We start from the raw sequence: 23,084 nt of genomic DNA on the forward strand, positions 1-23,084 counted from the left end.
TTGCCCTGCAGTGAAACCATGGAGTTGTTATATAAGTTAAGGGGTGTGAAGGCAGAGCTCCCACATGAGAGATGCAGAGGGGCTTCCCCATTATAGCTCTCAACTATCCAGCTTTTTGCAGAATGTCCAGATTTTTAACCCATATGTTTTGTCTGTTCCTAATAAAATTTGTTGTTTTCTGGCAAATTACTGGGATGATCTCAGGAATGAAATCACTAAATAATGACATATATTTGATTTTCAGACTTCATATCCTTCAGTAAATGCATGTTAACAAAAACCCTGTTATTATAGCAAATTTTCTAAGTTGATAAGATTAATATTTAAAATCTGCCCTATTTTTGGGCCTTTGTCTCACATTATGTGAGAGGTATTTTCCCCCCTGCAAAAAACATTGTTCATTTTTTTTTTTTAGTTTTGCTTGTTTAAATTAAATGAATTTAGATAAATTGTGTTTGATAATTTGTGTTTAGATAAGCTGAGCTTTAGATGTAGTGACATACACTATATATTCCACACCAAATCAAACTGCACTTGGACACAGCAGGTCACATGATATAAGGGAGTCTCAACCTCTAGCCTTACTCTTTTCAAATACTATCACCTCCTAACTCCCCCACCCTCCCTACCCTGATTCTCAGTACCCCACAACATTTTTACTAAGTTATAAACCTGAAACATAACAATGTGAACTGTACAATTTACATTTATTAATTGCTGCTGTACATTATTTGTTATATATTGTTAGTTTATGTTCTGTTTTTGAAATGTACAGCTTAGTGCCTCTTTGTTCTCCTTTTTTCTTCTTTGTGAATTATTTCACACAGGCAGTACCTGCAAATGGTCAGCTGTGATCATTGTACCACTCCAGTAATCAAATATAAGATAAATACACACACACACACACACACACACATATATATACATATATATATATGTGTGTGTGTGTGTGTGTGTGTGTGTGTGTGTGTGTGTGTATATATATATATATATATATATATATATATATATATATATATATAAAGTATATATTTGTTTATTTATTTAACATTTGTTGTCCGGAAAAGTGAACTGGTCCCCGGATCCCTTAGCCATGACCTAGACCATGTCAGCAAGCACAACAAACAAAACATAATTATTAAGCAAATAGTTAATAAAACTAGAATATGAGTGCATGATAAACAAAAAGTAAACTGTTGACAATTAATAATACCCATTTGTTAACCAGGTAGGCCCATTGGATGAAAAGTTCCTTTTCAGGGTCAACCGAGGGGTAATGTCTGCTTAAGCGATTTGCTGAAGGTCACAGATTAGGCAAATAAGGGCTGAGAGAATCAAACCCTTTACCACTGAAATTATAGTGAAATACATCTCCCAGAAAAAATGTTGCCTTTGTTCAAGCTTGAGCCCAGGCCATTTAAAGTATGTTTCTGGTTATGCTACCATTTAAACCACTGAAAGAGCAATTGAGCTGTATGTACACTATGGCATGCAGCAGAAAATAAAACAGTGCATGGGAGGTTCAGTTTCTCAGACGCAAAACAGAGCTTTATTGCTACAATGCTTTGGAAAAGCTGTATATTCCGAGTTCTGTTCTTTCAGGAGTGATCAATAAGAATTTTGTCACCAATATTTCTAAGATGGCACTATGTTAAAAATAGACAGGTACAGCAAAATAAAGAGTGCTTGCTCTGTGTGTGTCTATATGTGCAAATGTGTATGCATGTGCTCCCACATGTATATGGGTGAGTGGATGGATGTGCCTACATGCACATGTCTATGTGTGTTTTTGAAGGGAGCGAATATACATTTATGAAAAAGTGTCTCAACCAGTAGTACATTTAATACAAATAACAAGAGATACCAGAAAGATAAAGCATCACTCAGATTTAGGACTGTCTTTTTTTAAGAAGTAATACATGCATAACAGGGAGCTAATGTATAAACTGTGAGCTCTAAGTAAACTGTATAATTTACAAACATTCCAGGAAAATAAAACAATTTTCGGTTGGCATAGCAGATTCACTTGTTTCCTCTGTTCTAACACCTACTTCATAATTCTAAGTCATGCTTAGTACACAGAATATCTTAACTGGTTAAATATGATTTGTTAAAATGTGCTGTTTTCTTATTTTTCTTTTGCTTACAATGCTAATTTGTGTCTCTGCAAGCTAATTCAGATGCAGATCTGTGAAAGGATTAACTTGAATAACTTGCAAGACAAATAAGCTCAACAACTGGCTTTTCTCAATGAGTCGAACTGCAGAACAAACTGAAATGTACTTGTTGGTCCGGTGTTCACCTGCTGTTGAAAGGGAAGTGGGTGGAGTATCCCTTTAGAGCTCTACTTTTGAATATTAATGTATATGCATGGTGCAAACTTTCTAACAGCCGTAACTAGCAGGAGCAGCTTTCTTTTTCACTTAGGAAGCTTATGACAGGAATGGAGAAAGGACTTGTAGTTATTATCTGTACAAAAGCTTTGTGAACTTACTTGCTGCAAAAATGCCAAGTGATAAAGAAGATCAGGATATTTGGGATAAAGCAGCAGAGGAGGAAAATGAAGACAGCTTTGGTGAAGGTAAAGAACATCGTGTTAGTCTGTTTATTAATGGATGTAAAGCCTTACAAGTTATTTGAATTTCTTACACACATGGAGGTGACAATATGTGGTCAGTACAGCATGTCACAGGACATGTCACAGTCCTTGACAGCAGATCAAAAGCTCAAGGTAAATATTTAGCGCTACAGATAAAGGAAAAACAGATGGCATTGTATTAGTGCTGTAGCGTTATCGTTTGTCTTGTGGCATTTTCTGACATGAAAAAATGTCACGGTGTAAGATGATGCCTTGATGGCATTTCAGATTTATCCAACATGCAGTATAATTTTCATTTTGGGTTCAGGAATGTAGTAAAGTGTTTTATCCCTCATTTAATAAATGAGTGTGAGCAGTACATGAAGCAGGATGTGTTTTATAAAATGAATTGCTACTGTCTGACTGCTACATATGAGTAGTATTTTGCAGGTTTTATATACACTGCCATCATCAATCAGCTAGCTGCAACATGGATGGGTGGGGCAACCACCAAAAGTATCTATCTGCTCAAAGTATCATTCTGCGTTAATGGGAAACTTCACCTCCACCACAGAAAAGTTAATGTTTTCATCTTCCAGCCCACACCCAGACCACAAAACAGCCTGTAAAACCTGAAGTCAGGCTAATTTAGTGTTGACTGCACTAAGTTATTTGTAAATTGCTAGCAAATAAAATACAAGAATTGCTGAAGATTCAGGAATCTCTGAACACTGCATAGCTTATGTTTCTTGTTTATGACTAATATAACAAATGAGAAATGTGAAGGCTTGTTATAATTAATATATATATATATATATATATATATATATATATGTGTGTGTGTGTGTGTGTGTGTGTGTGCGTGTGTGTGTGTGTGTGTGTGTGTGTGTGTATGTGTAAATGTCATTGTGATTTTTGTAAGAAGGATACTTTCCATGAGAAGGAATGTGGCAGCATTAAAATTAATCTGTTCACCAAACAGCAAGTTGCTAACCAATGGTGCTAAATGCTGCCACCAAGTAATGTAGACATGATGGTATTAAGAAGTGGAAGGTGAAGCACTATCCCCCACATCAGAATGACATGGGAAGTCAAATCCTTGGAGTACTCAGACAATAAAACATGACAAGTTACACAGGAGTATGTAGTGTATACCATTAGTTATCTACATCAAACGCTATATTTTAAATAGTTTTGCCAAAGAGTTACTATAGTGCCACTTTGCATTTTGAACACAACCTGTCACTTAGTGCAGGAAATGGAACCAACAGATAAAATTAGTATGTTATTTTTCAGGCTTTTTTTAATAAGGGCATCTTTGCTCAGACAGCATATATTTTTGTTTTGTTATTCTGATAGCATTAGGCTGTTTGCTCCCCCAAATTTCTGTCATAACACTCTGTAGGGAATTTTTAACAACTACCTGCTAGCTGCATTCCCAGAAAATATGTTCCCAATTACCCCTGTCTTTCCCATCACACTTCCAGCTCTAAACACTTCCAAGCAAAGATTCTACACCTTCTGGACATTGTTGGATATATGGGAGCCATACAGATGTCTTTCCTGTATTCCTTGGTAAATCATCTTTCCACCTTCTTCTTCAACCTTTTCTAACCTCATCTGATTGATTCTTATAATTACAATGCAATATTTTATATTCTCTTTAGATTGTCCCCGTTTTCCCAGCTGCTTCTATTCTAGACTCAAAAAATCCTACCATAGTTGATCTTTCACTTAACACTCCACTATCAGTTGATGGTATGGAAGGCTCTGTCCTGTAGTCCAAACTTCTACTTGGTCTCATTCCATTCTTTGACCCAATACCTTAGTTCTTTTGCTAATTTTCTCTGATAATTCCAGCTCCCTCTTGTCTGTTTTCTATACAATTACTTGCAGTTATCCCTACTCATAAAATCTCCTTTATCCATTTCCATGTTGGCTTACTTATTGGCAAACTGTCTGCTACATTACGAGTAGAATTTTATGCATGATAGTTATTATTCTTGTCAAGGATCTGCATTCAAAATAATACTCTGTCTTTATTTTCCAAACTCCCCTGGTTTATCATCATCCCCTTCCACTTTGATTTATAACCCTCAGTTTGTGTTATGTATATGAGCCATTAATGCATAGTTCTAAAGTATCCATTCAAATCAGGTAATACTAAACTACCTTGCTATATGGGAAGTTACAACCTGTCCCACTTAAGTCTTGCCCTCTACCCCCCCCCAAATAAATTCCTTCAATTCTTTATTAATCATCATCGACAGCTTTGCCTGACCTGTACATAAAATTAAAGGGACTAAAACATTTTCATTACTTGTATCTTAATATCCATATGCATAATCAAGAGCTTCCAGTTTCTCGTTTTTATATTATACTTTATATACTCTCTAATCATATATTCTTAGTAGTAACCATCTGAAATGTCATCACTAGTTAGTCAGTCCCAAAACATGGAGAATGAATGGCTGAAAAACAGACTTACGTATAATAAGTCTGAGATGGCCATTTCTCAGAATATGCCATTTTCTCTGAGGTAGGTGATCTTGGAGTTGGTATACATATGTCTGGGGGGGGTGAGAGGCTTGACCCCCGGCAAAAAAGAAATTTAAAGGAGAAGAGTGATCTTTGAGATTCAGTCTTCTCCTGGGTTTTTGGTCTTTTTTTTTTTTTTGGCAGTTTTATATTTCATTAGAGAGCCATACTTAGCTGCCAAAACAGAAACCTTTTTAATCCAGATACCTAAATACTTCATCTTATGTCTCCATAAATGTGGGCATTGCTAAAACAAATCAGGTGTGGCTTTGTAATTTACTTTGATAATCTGTTTTATCTTCATAAATTTTACATCCGAAAAACTGTCTTAAAAATATTCCACAACACCAAAATGCTATTTTCAGAATTTATCAAATACAAAGTAATGACATCCACAAACAAGGCTAACTTTTCTTGAATATCTTACCAGCTGTGCTTGAATTTGTGAGTCTCTTATTTTCTTTGTCAGTAGGTATAAATATAAAGCAAATAACAAAAGGGAAACAGGACATCCTCACCTGGTTCCTCTGTTTAAACACAGCATGTCAGAGAGGAAATATTCCACCTTAATTCTTGCCTCTGACCCTTCATATATCCTCCTAATTAACCTTATTTTCTGTTAGGGATTGCAATTGCTTCTTTTGCCCTATTCATAAGATCCCAGGCTGAACCTGTCAAATGCTTTCTTTGCATCAAGACCCACTAACAATACCAATTTTCTCACATTCTGCTTTTCCCTGGATTATCACTGTTGTATTAATTTTGTAAAATTTGTGCTTCTTCTCTAGAAAGCCACGCTGATCCATATCTATCAATTTTGGCAACACTTCTCCATTTAGATAGTATACACATAAACATTTTATAATCATCATTTCAAATTGAAATAAGTCTATATGAAAATGGATCTGAACGGTCTTTAATTTTTTTGGAAAATACAACCAACACAGTTTCTTCTAAGATACTGGCACTCCCTCTCTTTAAAATATTGTTAACACCTCCCAAATATTTAGCACATTCTATCCTCCTAACTTCCATAGGAATACTGTCTGTTCCTGGCTAATTCCCTGTTGATTCGTTATACATCATCATTTTAATTTCTTTCTATCATAACTATTATTTGTTAAACCTCATCTTCCTCTATTTTCAGCATAATTAAATCTTTTGTAAGCATTTCAATTTATGCCTTTTCCTGGTTTCCACATTTCTCTGCTTTATACACATTTTCATAAAATTTCTGAAATATCTCTTATACCTCTATAAGATCTCTGGTTATTTTTCTTGTCAGAGACTCCCTATGTTACCCAAGCATTGTGCTTAAAGTTTTTGTGCTCTGGAATAGTAACCAAAAAAAAAAAAAAACAGTTGCTTAACAGTAATCTTTGTACACTCATCCATATTATTCAAATGCTTCCTTGTTTTTCTCTTTAGCAATCTGGAGTCACTACTCTTATTGTTCTGTGATATGCCCCTTATTCTGTAATACTTTAAACCACTTTAAATATTCCTGTTGCTTCTTTCCCATATCTCTTTCTCATTTATTTGGACCTTTTTTAAAACTCCATTTTCATTTCATCCCACTCACTAGATATCCCCTCTGAAGAAATTTCTGTCTTCTCTAATACATTTTGAATAATTTCCACTACCCATTCCTTAAATTCACCTCTTTTAAACAGGTAAATAGGAAACTGTCAAGTGCATCATTTTTACCTAAATATCCTGCATCTTTATATTAGTTTTTATCAGTGCATGATCTGAAATAGTTATCAGTTGTATGTCAAAGCTTTCAATTAAATACACATGCTCCTGTGAAATATAATTTATATCCAGTATATCCCACTTAGTGTACCTTGGGGAATAATATGTAAACTCATTCTGAGTGCCTACTAGTGAATTCACATCTTCAGTGACAAATATGCTCATATATTTCATTAGAACTGTATCCTTTTTTGTTATATTTTCCCTAATAGGCCTCCCTGACACATACCCACTGTTGCAAATCAAGTTCAAGTCTCTAACCATAGATAATATTCCATGATGAAAGCTGATTAATTCTCCCAAATTTCTCTTATCTCTTTAATAGCAATTTAAAGGAAAGAAATATAAATATGTGCCAGTGTAATCCTTCTCTGTTGCCAATAATCCTTTACTATCACACATCTACCGTTATTGTTGTTTTTCCTCATTTATCACTACTGGACCCCTCTAGCAATCACTATTATTACTTCCCATTTTCCTTAAACCTGTTACTCAGCTGAATATCCATACTGACATACTTCCTTCATTAAATTCACATCCTCATTTCTCTCCATATGTGTCTCGAGCAACATTGTTCTTTGCACCCCAAATTTCTTAATATAATTTAATGTTCTTTATTTTTTGTCCATACCTTTAAAGTCACTTACATTCCATGATAATATTGACAGAGTAGCCATTATGATAGAATGCTGTTTACTCCCACGTATTATAAATATGTATTTCCAACTTTTAGCTAACATGAACACACTAATGTTTGGCAGAGTGATATTTTTATGCAGTTGCTTCTTCTCACCTCCATATGAACCTATATCACATTTTTCAAGACTTTTTACAGTAATGAAAACAATCAAGCAAATTAACTAAATACATTTCATAACCTCTCACTATCCCCTTTTAACTTAGAACATATACACAAAAGTTTGTATATTTTCAAAAAAAAATTAAGTTTACCACTTCAGATAAGAGTAATCAATGGTTGCACCCATAGGCATTACCTAATATAAAATTAGAGTTACCATTTTCCTCTCCATTCTTTTCATTGGAAGCTAAGGAAGAGACAAAAGTTATATACACACATATGTGTGTGTATATATATATATATATATATATATATATGTATAGTACCACAAAGTTTTATTTATTTACTTATTTGCATTTATTAACCAGGGTAGATAATCATCCAAATGGACTTTTTCAGTCACTGGTAAAGTAAATTGTTCAGATTTATGCAGTGCAGAAGTGGAGACTGATAGAATAAAACCTGGATTACATGATGTAGCTCATTAACATTTCGTAGCTTTAATCCTATATGTTAACTGACAAAAAAGACCAGAACTAATTCTACCACCATGTGGTGTCCAAGAAAGGCATGGTTTCAGGCAGTCAGATCCCTGGCTCTACAGAAAACCAGCAACCAACTCCAGCAATGAGACTGGCTTTTGAAGCAAACCATCTGATCCTGCCAGACCTACTAGACTGGGTATAAGAAGTAACTTAAGCTACCAGGACCACTTGGCAGGACTATGCCTCCAAATAAAAAACATTCTCCATCTGGAAGAATGGTACTCTATGTCTGCCCACTCAGCCGAGTTGATTTGGACCTCAATTATTCCATGATGAAAATGTTCATGTTCACTGCTTCTGGTCATGCAGATCAGTATAACAGTTCCTTAAAGGTGTGCTGCATATCTGTCTACCTTTAAAAAAACTCATTCATTCTGTGGGATATGAATTTTCATGCATGCCCATTTCCCAGTTAGGATTGCAGTGTACAAGTTAGCTTCTTGGAATATGCTATTTCTGGCAACCATTACCTCAGTTCAGGGAATCCCAAAGCTGCAGATCTTCATGTTTAAGGAACCACATCTATTCTTCCTCAAGGATAAGCTGTACTTTACGACTAAGACACATTTCAGCACGTTTAAAAACTGGCCTTGAATGAATCAATTCCTTTAAAGCACACAGTCCTGTGGAGCAACAGAAGTAATCCACCAAAAATATGTATAAATGACTGCACTTTATTCAAAAGCAAACCAGAGTTAGGCGATTTCGTCACTTGTTACATTTTTTGGTGGATTACGTCTGTTGCTCCATAGGACTGTGTGCTTTAATTGTTTTTCTTGTGCCTGTTACCAGTTTGTTTCTTGAATCAATTCCTTTCCCCGTTTTCATTGCTAGGGTAGAAAACAGGAAACAGAGACAGCCCTTTGCACTGTGGATGTGCACAACTAATTTGAATTTAATATAAAGTGAATTCATGAGTTCAGGAAGACTGAAAAGCTGTTCTTCTCCCATGCTTTGGAGACAAAAGAGCTCATACTTCCCAAGAAACCCCTGTTCAAGTGAACTGCTAACTGCATTATCTTTCACCATCAGGTGGTTATCTACCCACTGGAAAATGCTGCTGTCAAAGAGTACTTCACTTGTGGTACTGGCTAGTTTAAGAATGTGTCTCCATGCTGTGATCACCTGGTCAGTGATGCACAAACCCTCATAGCATTTGCTTCAAATGCATCTCCAGGAGGCAGGCCTCCATTTGTACTTCTGTACTTACTGATTCAGCTTTCTGTAACTTAGTTATTTTGTTGTCATTGGGTTTCTTCCACCTTGTTGAATTTATTACCTGGGATTCATCACAGTCTTAGGATTCATCAAGAAGGTTTTTAGGTGTTGGGTATAATGGATATGGCTGGGTCAGTCAAGTAATTTCAATAACACCCAATGGACTTAAATCACCCTAACAAACTGGCAACCACCAAATGTTTTTGCATGGCTGGACAACATCCCCACAGCTCCATTCCAGAGATGAAGCCCTTCCACCCTCTTAACTACTATGCCACAAAACCTCAAGGGGAGTTATAAAACCTTTCATCAACTGCATGCTTAGTGAGAGGATCTTGATGAATCAGGCTTTACTGAAAGGCAAATCTACTACTTGCTAGACTACCTTAGACTACCACTGTAGCAGATACTTTCTTAGTGTATTAGTGGATCTAAACTGGGATCTCCCTTAGTGGGTCTTGGATACCCTCCTGCCATCTCTTTCTATTTGGATATTCTCTCTATTCAATCTCAACAATTAGATATCCCTGTAATTCAGGCAACACAATATTTGTATATTACTTGTTAGCATCTTCATTGTTGTATCTAGAGTTGCAGGAAGTCTATTAGCTAGTGGTTGGGGGTTGGACTGGGGAACTCAAGAGAATCAGCATGTGGTGTGACAACATGCATGAACATTAAGCACATGCACCAAGAGCAACGGAACTTCTAAGAAAATGCTGAGTCATGATTGGTGCAGAGGGCAAACCCACCTGTAGGATTCCCTCATAAATAATCTGATATTCAAAGAATGTAAAAATATATCTGTTATTTCTAAATAACATTTTCTCATAGTTGCAATAGGTGTGAGGAGCCCTGAAGAGGAATCTGTCAGAAGATCTGAGCTCAGTAGTTTATGAACACTAGAAAATTATTCCTGAAATGTGCATATATATACAGTTTTTGTTCAAGAGTTTCTAGGCCAGAGGCAACTATAACTTTCAAGGTCAAACTCCCCCAATGTTCTGATGAGATATGAGGATGACTCCACGGAATAGTAGACATGGAATGCAAACCATTCTGGCAAGTTGCACTTTTGTGCTGTCAGGGAGGTATTCCCTTATGTGGTGGAGCAGATGCAGCTATTTGGTGGCTTTTCTGGTAAAAAGTTGGTGGAATCAATTCATGCTTTGGTCCAGGTAGAACCCAAGATACTTTATTGATGTAATCACAATGGCTGTTCCCTAGATGGTTGTGGCTTTGAAGAAACAGGATCAGTCAGAAAAAAGATGGACCCTGCTACCAACCAAAACAGTTCTGTACTTGCTGGTATTTAGTATGAGTATTTCTAAAGATTTACATTTTAAGTATGGGAAATTCTCTTTGAACAGCTTTGTTCATAGGTTCATAGGTTCATAGGTAGGTACTAGGCCCTAGAGCCTATATAAGCCTAGCCAAAGGTACCCTGGCTTTTGCCACCCAAGAAAATTATTTTCCTGTGCCACTGTCGAGCAGAGCCACAGAAGTGATCCCCAGGGTGAATTTCCTACCTCCCATCCAATCATCAAGGTTTTTCTTGAAGAGTGCTAATGAGGAGCTTTGTTTGATATAGATAGGTAGTTTGTTCCAGAGTATGGGAAGTCTCTGGGACAGGAATCTATCCCACCAGCATGTTCTGTTTATTGTGGTGATGAGGTTTAGGTCCCTAGAGCGTGTAGCTCATCTTTGTGTGTTAGGCAGAGATCGCCTCTGAGAAGGCGATATGCAATGGAGTAAAGCTGATGTTTTTTGAGACAGTCTGCATAGGGCATCTCTTTGAGGCTGGTAATCCTCTTTGTGAGGTATTTCTGTGGCCTTTCCAGTTGTTGTAGATGTCTTGTGAGGTACATACCAAAAGGGGCATTGTACTCTATAATGGGTCTAATGAGTGATGAGTAGAGGGGAACAATGACCTCTTTTTTCCTGGATGAGAAACCTTTTGTGATGAGGTGTGCCACATAGAAGGATTTCATGACTACTGTGGCGATGTGATTATCAAAGGAGAGACTACTGTCCACCTGTGTCCCAAGGTCTCTTATCACACTTTTGGTGTTAAGTAGACTACCACCTATGTGGTAGTTCATGGGTACTGAGTTTTTACCAAAAGGAATGACAAAGCACTTTTTGGCATTGAGCTTGAGGCCATGGCTTTGTCACCAGGCATCTGTCTCAGCAAGGCCCTTTTGTAGGATGTCCACATCTTTTGGAGTTTTGATTATGGCTCCTAGTTTGCAGTCATCTGCGAACTTCGTTAGCCAAAGACCTTCTGTGTTGGTCTGTACTTCAGAGAAGTAGATACCAAACAGGAGAGGACCCAGGACTGAACCCTGTGGTACTCCACTTGTCACTGGTCTGAAGCTGGATTTGGAGTCTGCTACTTTCACAGTGTGGGTTCTGTCAGTGAGCCAGTTGGCAACCCATCTTGTGACATAGGGATTTATACCTAGTTTAGTGAGTTTATCTATAATTCCAGAGTAGGGGATGGTGTCAAAAGCCTTGGCGAGATCTAGATAGGCTGTGTGAACCACCTTACCCTCATCTATGGCTTTGGTGACTGCTTCAAAGAAGTCTATCAGGTTTAGGAGACATGATCTGCCTTTTACAAACCTGAACTGGGTGGGGTCCTGAGTTTGGAGATTACCAATGTCATTGTTTATAAGTTCCATGATGATATGCTCCATAGCCTTGCAGACCAGGCTCGTTAGGCTAATGGGGCAGTAGTTTTCAGGGTCTGTGGTGGCTCCCCCTTTGTGGAGTGGGATAACTGTCACTGTGCGCCATTCAGTGGGCACATAGCCTGAGGTGAGGCTATGATTGAACATGGTGCTTAGGTGGGGTGCCAATTCGTTCTGTAGTTCATGTAGAACACAGCCTGGGATGTTGTCAGGTCCCATGGATGCTGTGTTCTTGGCTTTGGATAGTGTGTTTTTTACCTGTGCAGCCGTGATTACAGGAACTTTGCATTCTTCTGGTATAGAGATGGGCCCTTTAGGGGATGACAGAGGGGTAAAGTTAGCATTGAACCTATCTGCCAGGATGTTGGCAATATCTGTTGGTTCTGTATATTTAGTGCCATTGTGCTGTAACTCAGAGCAGATCTGAGTGTTGCCATTGAGATTCTTGACATAGCTATAGAATGCTTTGTGGTTGTCTTTAGAGTCAGTGGCGATTTTGTTTTCATAACTAGCTTTGGAGGATTTTATGAGGGATCTCAGCTTCTTACTGAAGCTGACCAGGGAGTTTCTCCAATCATGGGATTTTACTCTTTTTTGCAACGGTTTCTTTCTTCTGTTGTAGAGTTTGTTTATGGCAGGGGACCAACAGATTGGCTTCCTTTTTTTGGAGGATAGCATCTTGGTTCTGTTAGGGATTGCATGATCCATGCACTCATGTAAGTGCTTATAAAGTGCATTTGTGTAGGATTCAGCAGTCATACCTCTATTGTCCGTCAGCATGGGTGTCTTGAAGTTTGCCACTTCTGTCTTAAGAAGCATGAAGTTGGCTTTGGAGAATTTTTTTACTGTGGTTTCCCTAATGGGGGGTGGGGGAGGGATGTGGATGTCAAGGGTGATTAGCTTATGGTCGGATCTGACCAACGAGGAATTGACCTCTGGTGTGGAGCACCGGTTGCCGATTTTGGTAATAACCAGGTCTAGGATATTGCTGCCCCTGGTGGGGGTGTGGATAAGTTGATCCATGGCATTGGAATTTATGAATTCCAGAAAATGTTGAGCATAAGAGTTGGTACATGAGTAGTTTTCCCAGTTAATGGTAGGGTAGTTGAAATCGCCCATTATTAGGGTGTTAGGTTGTACCCTAATATTTTCCAGTGTATTAAGAAATGAGGAGTAGGAATCCTGGGACATGGTGGGGGATCTGTTGCTAGCTACAGTTTGGATTGTGGTCTTGCCCAGAGTTAGTTGCACTTGGATAATCTCGGATGCATTATTCTGAGCAACTAGCCTGGAGGTGTGGATATCCTTAATGAATATGGACACTCCTCCGCCTTTAGTGTTTCGGTCCATGTTAGGTGGCCGAAAGGTGTGGTATGAATTATAGCCTGGTAATGCAGGGGTACTCTCTGGAGCCTTGAACCAGGTCTCTGTCACTGCACAGATGTCGATGTTCTCCATTTTAAGGAGTGCCTCGAGAGAGTGCATTTTGAGGTTTAGACTTCTAGCATTGAGTAGCAATACCCTCAGATTCTTCTTGCCTGTACCTGCTAGGGTGGTGAATTTGTCATTTGAACCTTGCCTAAAAAAAGGCACTATAGGGGTGGCTAGAGCCTTAGTCAGTATCCGGAATCCCAGGGATGACAGGTGCAGGCCATCTCTGGCAAAGCATTGTGGCTTGTCAATCATGTCATCCCAGGCAGACAGATACTGGATCCCCTTAGAATGACACCAGAAGCTTAGCCAATTGTTGAAGTCAATCATTTTGTCCTTGTACTGTGTTATCATTCTGGCTGATGGCAGGATGCTACTCAGGTCTAGGGTCATACCTGCCTGGGCTACAAGATCGGACAGCTCCTCCATGTCCCTTTTCATGTAGTCCAAGGAGGTACATCTCAGGTCATTCACACCAACATGGACAATGACAGAGTCATATTTGTACTTGTTGTGGAGTGACCTGAGTGCATGCTTTATGTGGCAGATCCTGGCACCCGACAGGCAGCTGACAGTAACTTTCTCCTTGTTTAGCCTGGTGAGTGGAACATCAGTGTGCCTGACTATAGAGTCACCTATGACTAGAGTGTTGGGTACGTTGTTATGCCTTATGGGCTGTGGTTGAGTGGCACACTGAGTTTGTGGGCTATGTGTCATTTGGGTTGTGTTGGGGGGTGGAGGTTGCTTGTGTTTCTGCTTTGGAGGTCCCTGTTGCTTGGGCAGGTTTTTACTGAGAGCCTCCACGAATGTAGGTGTGTGTTTTGTGTTTCTATGTGTGCGTTTTGTATTTTTTAAGAAATGTAGATGGTAACAGGGATGAATCTTGAGTATATAGCAGGAGTTCAGCCTTGCCTCAGGTAAATCATATGCATGTTTTAATTTTTAATGTACTCTTTCAACTGAACATGTAAAAAATCAAGGGTAATCCTAGGCCAAAGTAGTAAGAGGGAATGTGATATATATGTAGACATTTTAAAATTTTATTTTATTTTGAATTAGTTATCTGAGGTAGAGGAATGATCCCACTGGACTTATTTCAGTCTCAGCTCGAGGAAATCACAATAGATACATGACATTATAGACAGAGTGAGTGACAAAAGTGCAGTATATACATATATTGTATACAAAGTGAATATCATAGTTGGCTTTGGAGTATAAAGGCAATAGATAAATGACATTATATACAGAGTGATGAAAGCAAAGCACACAGAGAAAATCCCTAGAGGCACATTGAAGACATGCATATTGCATATGGACAGTAAAGAATTATTAGAATCAGACTGCAAACCGCAAAGTTATGAGGCAAAAACCTTAAACGCTATGCCACAGTGTCACATTTAATGATAAATATGATAAATAATAGTGGAAGCCCAGTGCTAATATATGGAGAATCCAGTAAAAACAGATCTTAGTTCAGAAACAGATTTCTTTTTCACTTTTGAGTAATTCCTCGCAAATAATCTCCAAACCAGGCTACAGCCAAGAGAGCAGCTTCTGTTGCAATTAAACAGTTTGGTAGAAGGGGATGGCAGACAGTACTGAAAGGCTGGTCACAGATTATAACCCCTTTATTCTCTCCTTTTTGCATTTTCTTTCTTGATGAATGTCAGGAGCTTGACTGAGATGGCATTCACATCATATCCTGGATAAAAATCATATTTTTTTTGTCAGAAGACAGATCAGGCCAGACTGTGAGGGGTGGACAGACATTCGGTTGTGTACTATATCAAATGTTGTGTTGTTGTTGTTGTGTCTTTCAGCTTTTCCCGGTTAGGGGTTGCCACAGCGGAACTCCGGTCCGCTAATGATTGGCAGTTGATTTTTACGTGCTGAGTTGCCGGCCCTAACGCACAAATACCTTAACTAAAAGTTTTAAGAGAGCTACACAACTATAACTTGAATTTGTGCAATAAGACCCACCCACAAGTTTGTGTATTGTCGTGACCTCCTTCCAGGTTCATGGTGCTTTCCTTGCCAGTGCTCTGTTACTAATAACATAACAGATCTGGAAATAAATTCAGTAGTGTACAGAAGAAATATTAGAAGGAAGTCAACAGCAGTTGTAGAAGTTCTTCCTTCACCCCTTTCATGTGCTTTAAAACTGTGCATTTAACTCGCCGGTTTAAAAGATGGGAGATGAATGAATAGTGACCTAACTCTTGTTGTCTTGTATATTTTCATGCAGTAAAGTCTCTGGTTCCATGTGAGTTGATTTTTGTGTGCTTTTTAGTGTCAACAGTGACCTTCAATTCTCTTAGATGTTTATTTACTTTGTGCAGGGAATGAAAGGATATCACTGACATAACTTACCTCCTCAACATTAGAAGGAAGGATTTTGCATTAATTTACATATTCTATATTGCAAAAGAATTAGTAAAGCGTTCAGTAACTTGTTTGGGTATTTTGGCATAAGACTGGCTTGAGTTGATAGATAGGGATTGTCACAGATCTTGACCTGTAATCATAGCTGTCAACTGTCCAGATTTACACAGAATGTCCAGATTTTTGCCTTATATTTTTGGTCTGTTCCTTGTAAAAATTGTGGTTTTCTAGCAAATCACGGAGGACTGAATACCCTAATGTCATATGTTTTGTTTCAGAGTTAATATCCCTCAGAAAATGCATATTAGCATAAATCCTGTTATCCTAGTAACTTTCTAAGTTTATAAGACCAATATTTAAAATCTGTCCCTGTTTTTGGGGCTTTGTCCTCTGATTATTTTAGGCTTGGTCCAGATTTCGTGGACTAAGAAGTTGAGAGTTATGCTTGCCATATAAACTCTCCAGTTGGTTTCAAGAACAGCTGGAGTGGAAGTCTGTAACTTTAAAATAATTTTGTATTATGTAATTAAATATTAATTAATGCATAAGGATTTGTTTGCTGCACTTAAGTCTACAAGATAAAATAACAGATCTATGTTATAAAAGAAGCTAAACTGTTTGGTTTGGTGAGCTACAGAGGTGTGCCTCTTGAAGGCATTGGTCAGTATTATACATGTCATTGAGAAGAGTCAGCAGCAGAGTGGTCAGCTGCCATTTATTAGTCTGCTATTAGTTGTGTGGTACATTCCACTTAAGCAGGAATGGTAGAAGGAGTTCAGTGGTAGAAAAAGTCCATTTGGACTAAATATAGCTGTTGCCAACTGATGCAGACTTCCTCTTTCTAGATCTTTTTGTTCATGGGTAGCCAGTAAACCAGTCGGCATCAATGACTATTCATTTGTCTAATTTGTCAGATATCAGTGAGGAAGAGAGAGGTAGGCTGCACCAATTACTGATTGTGAGGACTGACGGCTTTCTCTTGAATTGTATTGTACAAACTCTATAGGGTGATGTCAGAATAAGTAATTCGGTCTGTGAATAGTATGCTCCTGTGTTTGTGTGTGTGTACGTGTTCCTGTGCTTGTGTGTGTATGGGGTGGGGGGTCTTACTGATAAAACTTGAGTTTAGCTCTCAAGAGATTTGGTTAATGTCATACCTGCATACACTGGGACACACAATATAGTGCCTAGCAGGTATAAATTATGTATCTCAAGTTTAATTCTTTTACACCCACGGTAGTGGTGCTGCGGTAGCGTTGTCGCCTCACAGCAAGACATTGTCGAGTTCGATTCTCAGCTAGAGCGTCTTCTGTGTGGAGGCATGCGTGAATGGGCGTGCCTTCATTGAAGGTTATGCGTCAGGGCTGGTAACTCGGCATGTAAAAATCCACTACCAAACATTAGCGGACCGGAGTTCCGCTGTGGCGACCCCTAACCGGGATAAGCCGAAAGACACAACAACACATTTGCCAAGATTAATAAATGGATTTGTGAATGAAGGGTAACACCATACTGGTATTGTAAAAAAATAAAAGGTTTAACAGTTTGGAATTCTAAGACACACAAATGTGAGTACAAGAGCACCAAGACAAATGTGTGAAAATGGAGTTGTCATATAAAAGATCCTGGAGTCTCAAACTGCGCACTTTTCTCAGAGATTTGGCGATCTTGGAGTTAACATAAATAAGTAGCTGATTTGTGAAAAATTGCAGTCCCCACATTGGGAAAAGAGAACAGCAATTTTCAAAATTCACTGTTATCCCATCGCTAATGCTTTCTTTTTCTTTTTCATAATTTCAGGACTTGCAGTTATGGGTCTCATTAGTTACAAGAGAGAGTTGGTCTAAAAGGGCAACGAGGTAAATGGGCACTCTAGGAAGGGATGGCAGTGGATAAACACACAAAGCAAATGTTAATTATACAAAGTAAATACCTGTGAAGATCATGCACTGTATTTAATGCTCCTTTATTAAAGCTGGTTCATTGCAGCATGAGATGTGATGTCACGGGGAAGAGACATGTCACTATGCTTACAGTTCAAAATGTACTAAGCGTAAATTTAAACGGTAAAGAATAATAAATGTATTAAACTTAAGACATTCCTCCTTGATTAGAGAAGTGCCTTCTCTTATTGTAATGCAGTATGTGTATATATAAATCTCTCTCCCTCTCTCTCTCTCTATATATATATATATATATATATATATATATATATATATATATATATATATATATATATATATATATATATATATATATATATATATATCCTATATACCAGTTATCTTTAACAAAATGCTTAGCTTAGGGCCATAAACCTGGCCTATTGTATATGCTGGTTACAAGAATAATTGAAGAATTGTGAAGCAAACCATTACAAAATATGACAATGTTGCTTCACTGTGTAGAAAGTTTCCTAAAACAGGCTGCCTTACTTCATGAAGTAATGGTGTCAGCTGTTCTTTGAACTTGACTAATTCTCTTTTCCTGTTTATAAACTAGATGTGGTTACATGTGACATGTATGTGCAGGATGCATATATTACTCCATATTCTGCTGCCACTTTCCAAATATGCATTATCTGGAAGCTTTTTTTAAGTCTTGATTGTCTTCCTGCATTGTAAAGGTTTCTACCTAAAGAACTGGAATGTGCCAGAAAGGATTTTATTTAGTTATGTATTTGCTTCTTTGTTTGCTATCTGGCTAAGTGGGCTGACTCATGTACCCTTTTCTACCACAACCTCAGCCTGAGGCAAAAAATACACAAGCAGAACATGATAATCCCATTTAATTATTTGTACAAGGCAAAATGCATTTTAATAATGTGTCAATAATAATAATAGGAAGTATATATATATATATATATATATATATATATATATATATATATATATATATATATATATATATATATATATACACGTGTGTGTGTGTGTGTGTGTGTGTGTGTGTGTGTGTGTGTGTGTGTGTGTGTAGGAGAATATGTACATGGGCAAAATATGTATAAAGTCTAAGACAAATTATTTGTTACTGAAAAACTTTTTATTAGTCTTCTTCCTATCATGAGCTGTCAAATGCAGCTTTTATTACTGGTGTTTCTACTCCCTGGGAATACAGTGCATTTTGCTAATTGTATACTCTCTCTCTCTCTCTCTCTCTCTCTGTAAATCTCTCTATATACATAGGTTCATAGGTTCATAGGTTGGTACTAGACTACTGGCCCTAAAGCCTATACAAGCCTAGCCATAACAATTCCCTGAATATTTCTTCCCACAATATTTACTTACCTGGACCCCTGTCTAGCAGGGCGACTGACGTGATCCTCAGGGTGAATTTCCTGTCTCCCATCCAATCGTCAAAGGTTCCTTTTGAAAAGGGCCAACGAGGTGCTCTACTTCACATGTATGGGCAGTCTATTCTTGAGTATGCAGAGTCCCTGGGTCAGGAACCTATCCCTCCAGCATGTTTTGTTCATTGTGATGACAAGGTTTAGATCCCTGGAGCGTGTGGCTCTGAGGGATTGGGATTTCTTTAAGTGGAGCATGTCCAACAGCTCAGGGTTTGACATGGCCTTGTATGTTAAGCAGAGATCGCCTCTGAGTAGATGATATGCCACAGAGTATAGCTGGAGTTTTTTTAGATGGTCAGCATAGGACATCTGCTTTAGGTCTGGGATTCTTTTAGTGATGTTTTTTTGAGGCCTTTCCAGCTGTTGCAAATGTCTTGTGAGGTACATACCAAACGGGGCGTTGTACTCTATAATGGGTCTAATGAGAGATGAGTACAGTGGGACAATGACCTTTTTTCTGGATGAAAAGCACTTAGTGGTGAGGTGTGCCACATAGAAGGATTTCCTGACTGTTGTGGCAATGTGGTTATCGAAGGTGAGACCACTGTCCATCACACTTTCGGTGTTTACTGTACTGCCACCTATGTGGTAATTCATGGGTACATGTTTTTTCCCAAAGGGGATAACTATACATTTTTTGGCATTAAGTTTGAGCCCATGGCTTTGGCACCAAGCATCTCTTTCTGTAAGGCCCTTTTGTAGAATATCCAAATGTGAGGATCAAAAAATGGCTCCCAGTTTGCAGTCATCTGCGATCTTTGTTAGCTAGAGTCCTTTAGTGTTGGCCTGTATTTCAGAGAAGTAGATGCCAAACAAGAGCGGTCCCAGGACTGAAACCTGAGGTACTCCACTTGTCACTTGTCTGGAGCTGGATTTGGAGTCGGCTACTTTTGCAGTCTGGGTTTTGTCAGCAAGACAGTTGGCAACTCATTGAAGGATTTATGCCCAGCTTAGTAAGTTTATCTGTGATTCCAGAGTGGAGGGTGGTGTTGAAGGCCTTGGCAAGGTTCAGATAGGCTGTGTGGACCACCTTACTCTCGTCCACATCTCTGGAGACTGATTTGAAGAAATCAATCAGGTTCAGGAGACAAGATCGGCCCTTCACAAACCCAAACTGGGTGGGGTCCAGTGTTTGAAGGTTGCCAATGTCTTTGTTTATAAGTTCCATGATAATGCGTTCCATGCCTTTGCAGATCAGGCTAGTCAGACTGATGGGATGGTAGTTCCAGGGATCCAGGTTGGATCCTCTCTTGTGGACTGGGATAACTGTAGCTATGCGACACTCAGGGGACATGAAGCCTGAGGTGAGGCTATGATTAAATGTGACACTTAGGTGAGGTGCCAGTTCATTCTGTAGTTCATTTACAGCCTGGGATGTCATCTAGTCCCATGGATGCTGTATTCTTAGCTTTGGAGAGTGTGGTCATGATTACCGGAATTTGACAATCTTTTGGTATTGAAATGGGCCCTTTAGGGGTGAGAGGGGGGTGAAGTTGGCACTAAATCAATCTGCCAGGATATTGGCAATGTCCTTGGGATCAGTATATTTAATGCCATTCTGTTGTAGCTCAGAGCAGATCCGAGCATTGCCATTTAGATTCTTGACATAACTATAGAATGCCTTGTGGTTGTCTTTGGAATCTTTGGCAATTTTATTTTCATAACTAGCTTTGGAGGATTTTATGAGGGATCTCAGCTTCTTAATTAGGCTGGTAAGGGAGTTTTGTGCATCCTGGGATTTTCCTCTTTTCCGCAACAGTTTCTTCCTTCTGTTATATAGTTTGTTTATGGCAGGGGACCACCAGAGTGGCTTCCTTTTTTTGGAGGAGGGTGTCTTGGTTCTATCTGGGATGGCACGATTTATGCACGAGTAGATGTGCTCATACAGTGCCTTAGTGTAGGATTCAGCAGTCGAACTTTCAACTCTCATCTGCATGGGTGTCATGAAGTTTGTCACTTCTGACTTGAGTAGCATGAAATTGGCTTTGGAGAAGTTTTTTACGGAAGTTTCCTTACTGGGGGGTGGGGGTGGGATGTGGATGTCAAGGGTGATTTGCTTATGGTCAGACCTGACTAATGAGGGGGTGACCACTGGTGTGGAGCATCTATCTCCCATGTTGGTATTGACCAGGTCTAGGATATTGGACCCCCTGGTGGGAAAAGGGATTAGTTGATCCAGGGTGTTGGAATTTATGAATTCCAAGAACCGCTGGGAAAAGGTGTTGTTACCCAAGTAGTTTTCCGAGTTAATGACAGGGTAGTTGAAATCACACGGTATTAAGGTGTTTGGTTGTATCTTAATATTTTCCAGTATGTTTAGAAAGGTGTAGTGAGAATCTTGGGGCATGGTGGGGGATCTGTTGCAAGCTACAATTTGGATTGCAGTCTTACCTAGTGTTAGTTGTACCTGGAGAATTTCAGATGCATTGTGTTGAGCAACTAGCCTGGAGGTGTGAATATCCTCCACCTTTAGTGTTTCGGTCTTGGTTTGGTGGCCGAAAAGTGTGGTAAGAGTTGTAGCCTGATATTGCAGGGGTGCTCTCTGGAGTCTTGAACCAGGTCTCAGTTACTGCACAGATATCAATGTTCTCCATTTTTAGGAGTACCTTGAGAGAGTGCATTTTGAGGTTTAGACTTCTAACATTGAGTAGCATTACCTTCAGATTTTGCATGCTTGTATCTGTTACGGTGGTGGTTTTGTCCTTTGAACCTTGCCTAAAAAAGGCACTATAGGGGTGGCAAGAGCTTTAGCCAGGATATATATATATATATATATATATATGTATATATATATATATATATATATATATATATATATATATGTATATGTATATAATATATATATATATTTATTTATTTATTGAGAGGGAGAGAGAGAGAGAGAATGTCCTTGGTTCTATGCAAATGTATTGTATTTGTACTTAAAACTGTTTTTGGACTGTGTCGTGGCTGAAAAGGGGTCATTTGGGTTAATGTACTTGCTATATATTAAATGAATAATACTTAACAACAGGTCCTTATAAAAAGTCTGGCTCCATTAACAGCATTTTTTGGATTACATAGCAATGTGACGCTGAAACACACTGAAAAAAAGACTATGCAGAAGACAAATAGTGCCAAACACAAAGATAAGCACATCCTAGTGTGATACCTTACTAATCTACCCCTTTAAATGTTACTCTTTAAACAGAAATGTGGTTTTCACTTTATTCAGGAAGGGTGTTGTCAACTGCGTTCCACCTACTACTTTTGCTAGTTCTAACAGTTATCTGTTGTAATTTCAGAAAAACATCAGCCTCAACATGAAACAGCCATTGTCATAAACAGATATCTTACAGATAATGGTACCAGTAACCATTTATGCGATTTGTTCCACTGAGAGGATCTGCTACCATATGTATTATTTTTGTAGTGAAAGTCTACATTCTTGAAGAATAAGATACTTCTGAAAGACAGAGGAAATGAGAAACAGTTTGCCATTAGAATAGCAAGTTTTCTGAGCTGGCACTTTGCAGGTTGACAGTTTACACAGTAAGGGGACATAATTATGGGAAAGAAAAATAATTGTGTATTAATTTTGTTAATTGGGTAAGCCCACTGGGCACAAATGCCAATTTTCAGTGGTGACCTAGAAGCACAATCTGCTTAAACGACTTGCTCAGAGTTACAGTGTAGGCAAGTAGAGGCAGAAAGAATCAAACCCTGTACATTTTATTACAAGATGCAACTCTTTACAAAGCTCAGAAACTCTGTCCTATGTGCTAAGTGCCTGAATCCATTAATCTGATATACTAAT

At 38.5% G+C, this 23,084-nt stretch overlaps 1 protein-coding gene across 3 annotated transcripts in view; it reads left to right on the forward strand.

Annotated features, from left to right (window-relative positions):
- The window catches only part of RIPOR2 (RHO family interacting cell polarization regulator 2), a 3,249,967-nt gene that overhangs the window by 826,783 nt on the left and 2,400,100 nt on the right, over positions 1-23,084 (forward strand). Inside the window, exon 1 of one of the 3 annotated variants that reach the window (XM_044067083.1) lies at positions 2,399-2,581. The exons of the other annotated variants lie outside the window; for them this stretch is intronic. Within the exon in view, the coding sequence (XP_043923018.1) occupies positions 2,506-2,581 (76 nt within the window). The 5' untranslated portion in view covers positions 2,399-2,505. Of the gene's footprint in view, positions 1-2,398; positions 2,582-23,084 lie in introns of those variants that run through there. 3 annotated transcript variants of the gene reach the window in all.

Source organism: Protopterus annectens, chromosome 3.part1 (assembly GCF_019279795.1).
Source record: "Protopterus annectens isolate FY-2018-M chromosome 3.part1, PAN1.0, whole genome shotgun sequence".
In the NCBI taxonomy this organism is placed as follows: Eukaryota; Metazoa; Chordata; order Ceratodontiformes; family Protopteridae; genus Protopterus; species Protopterus annectens.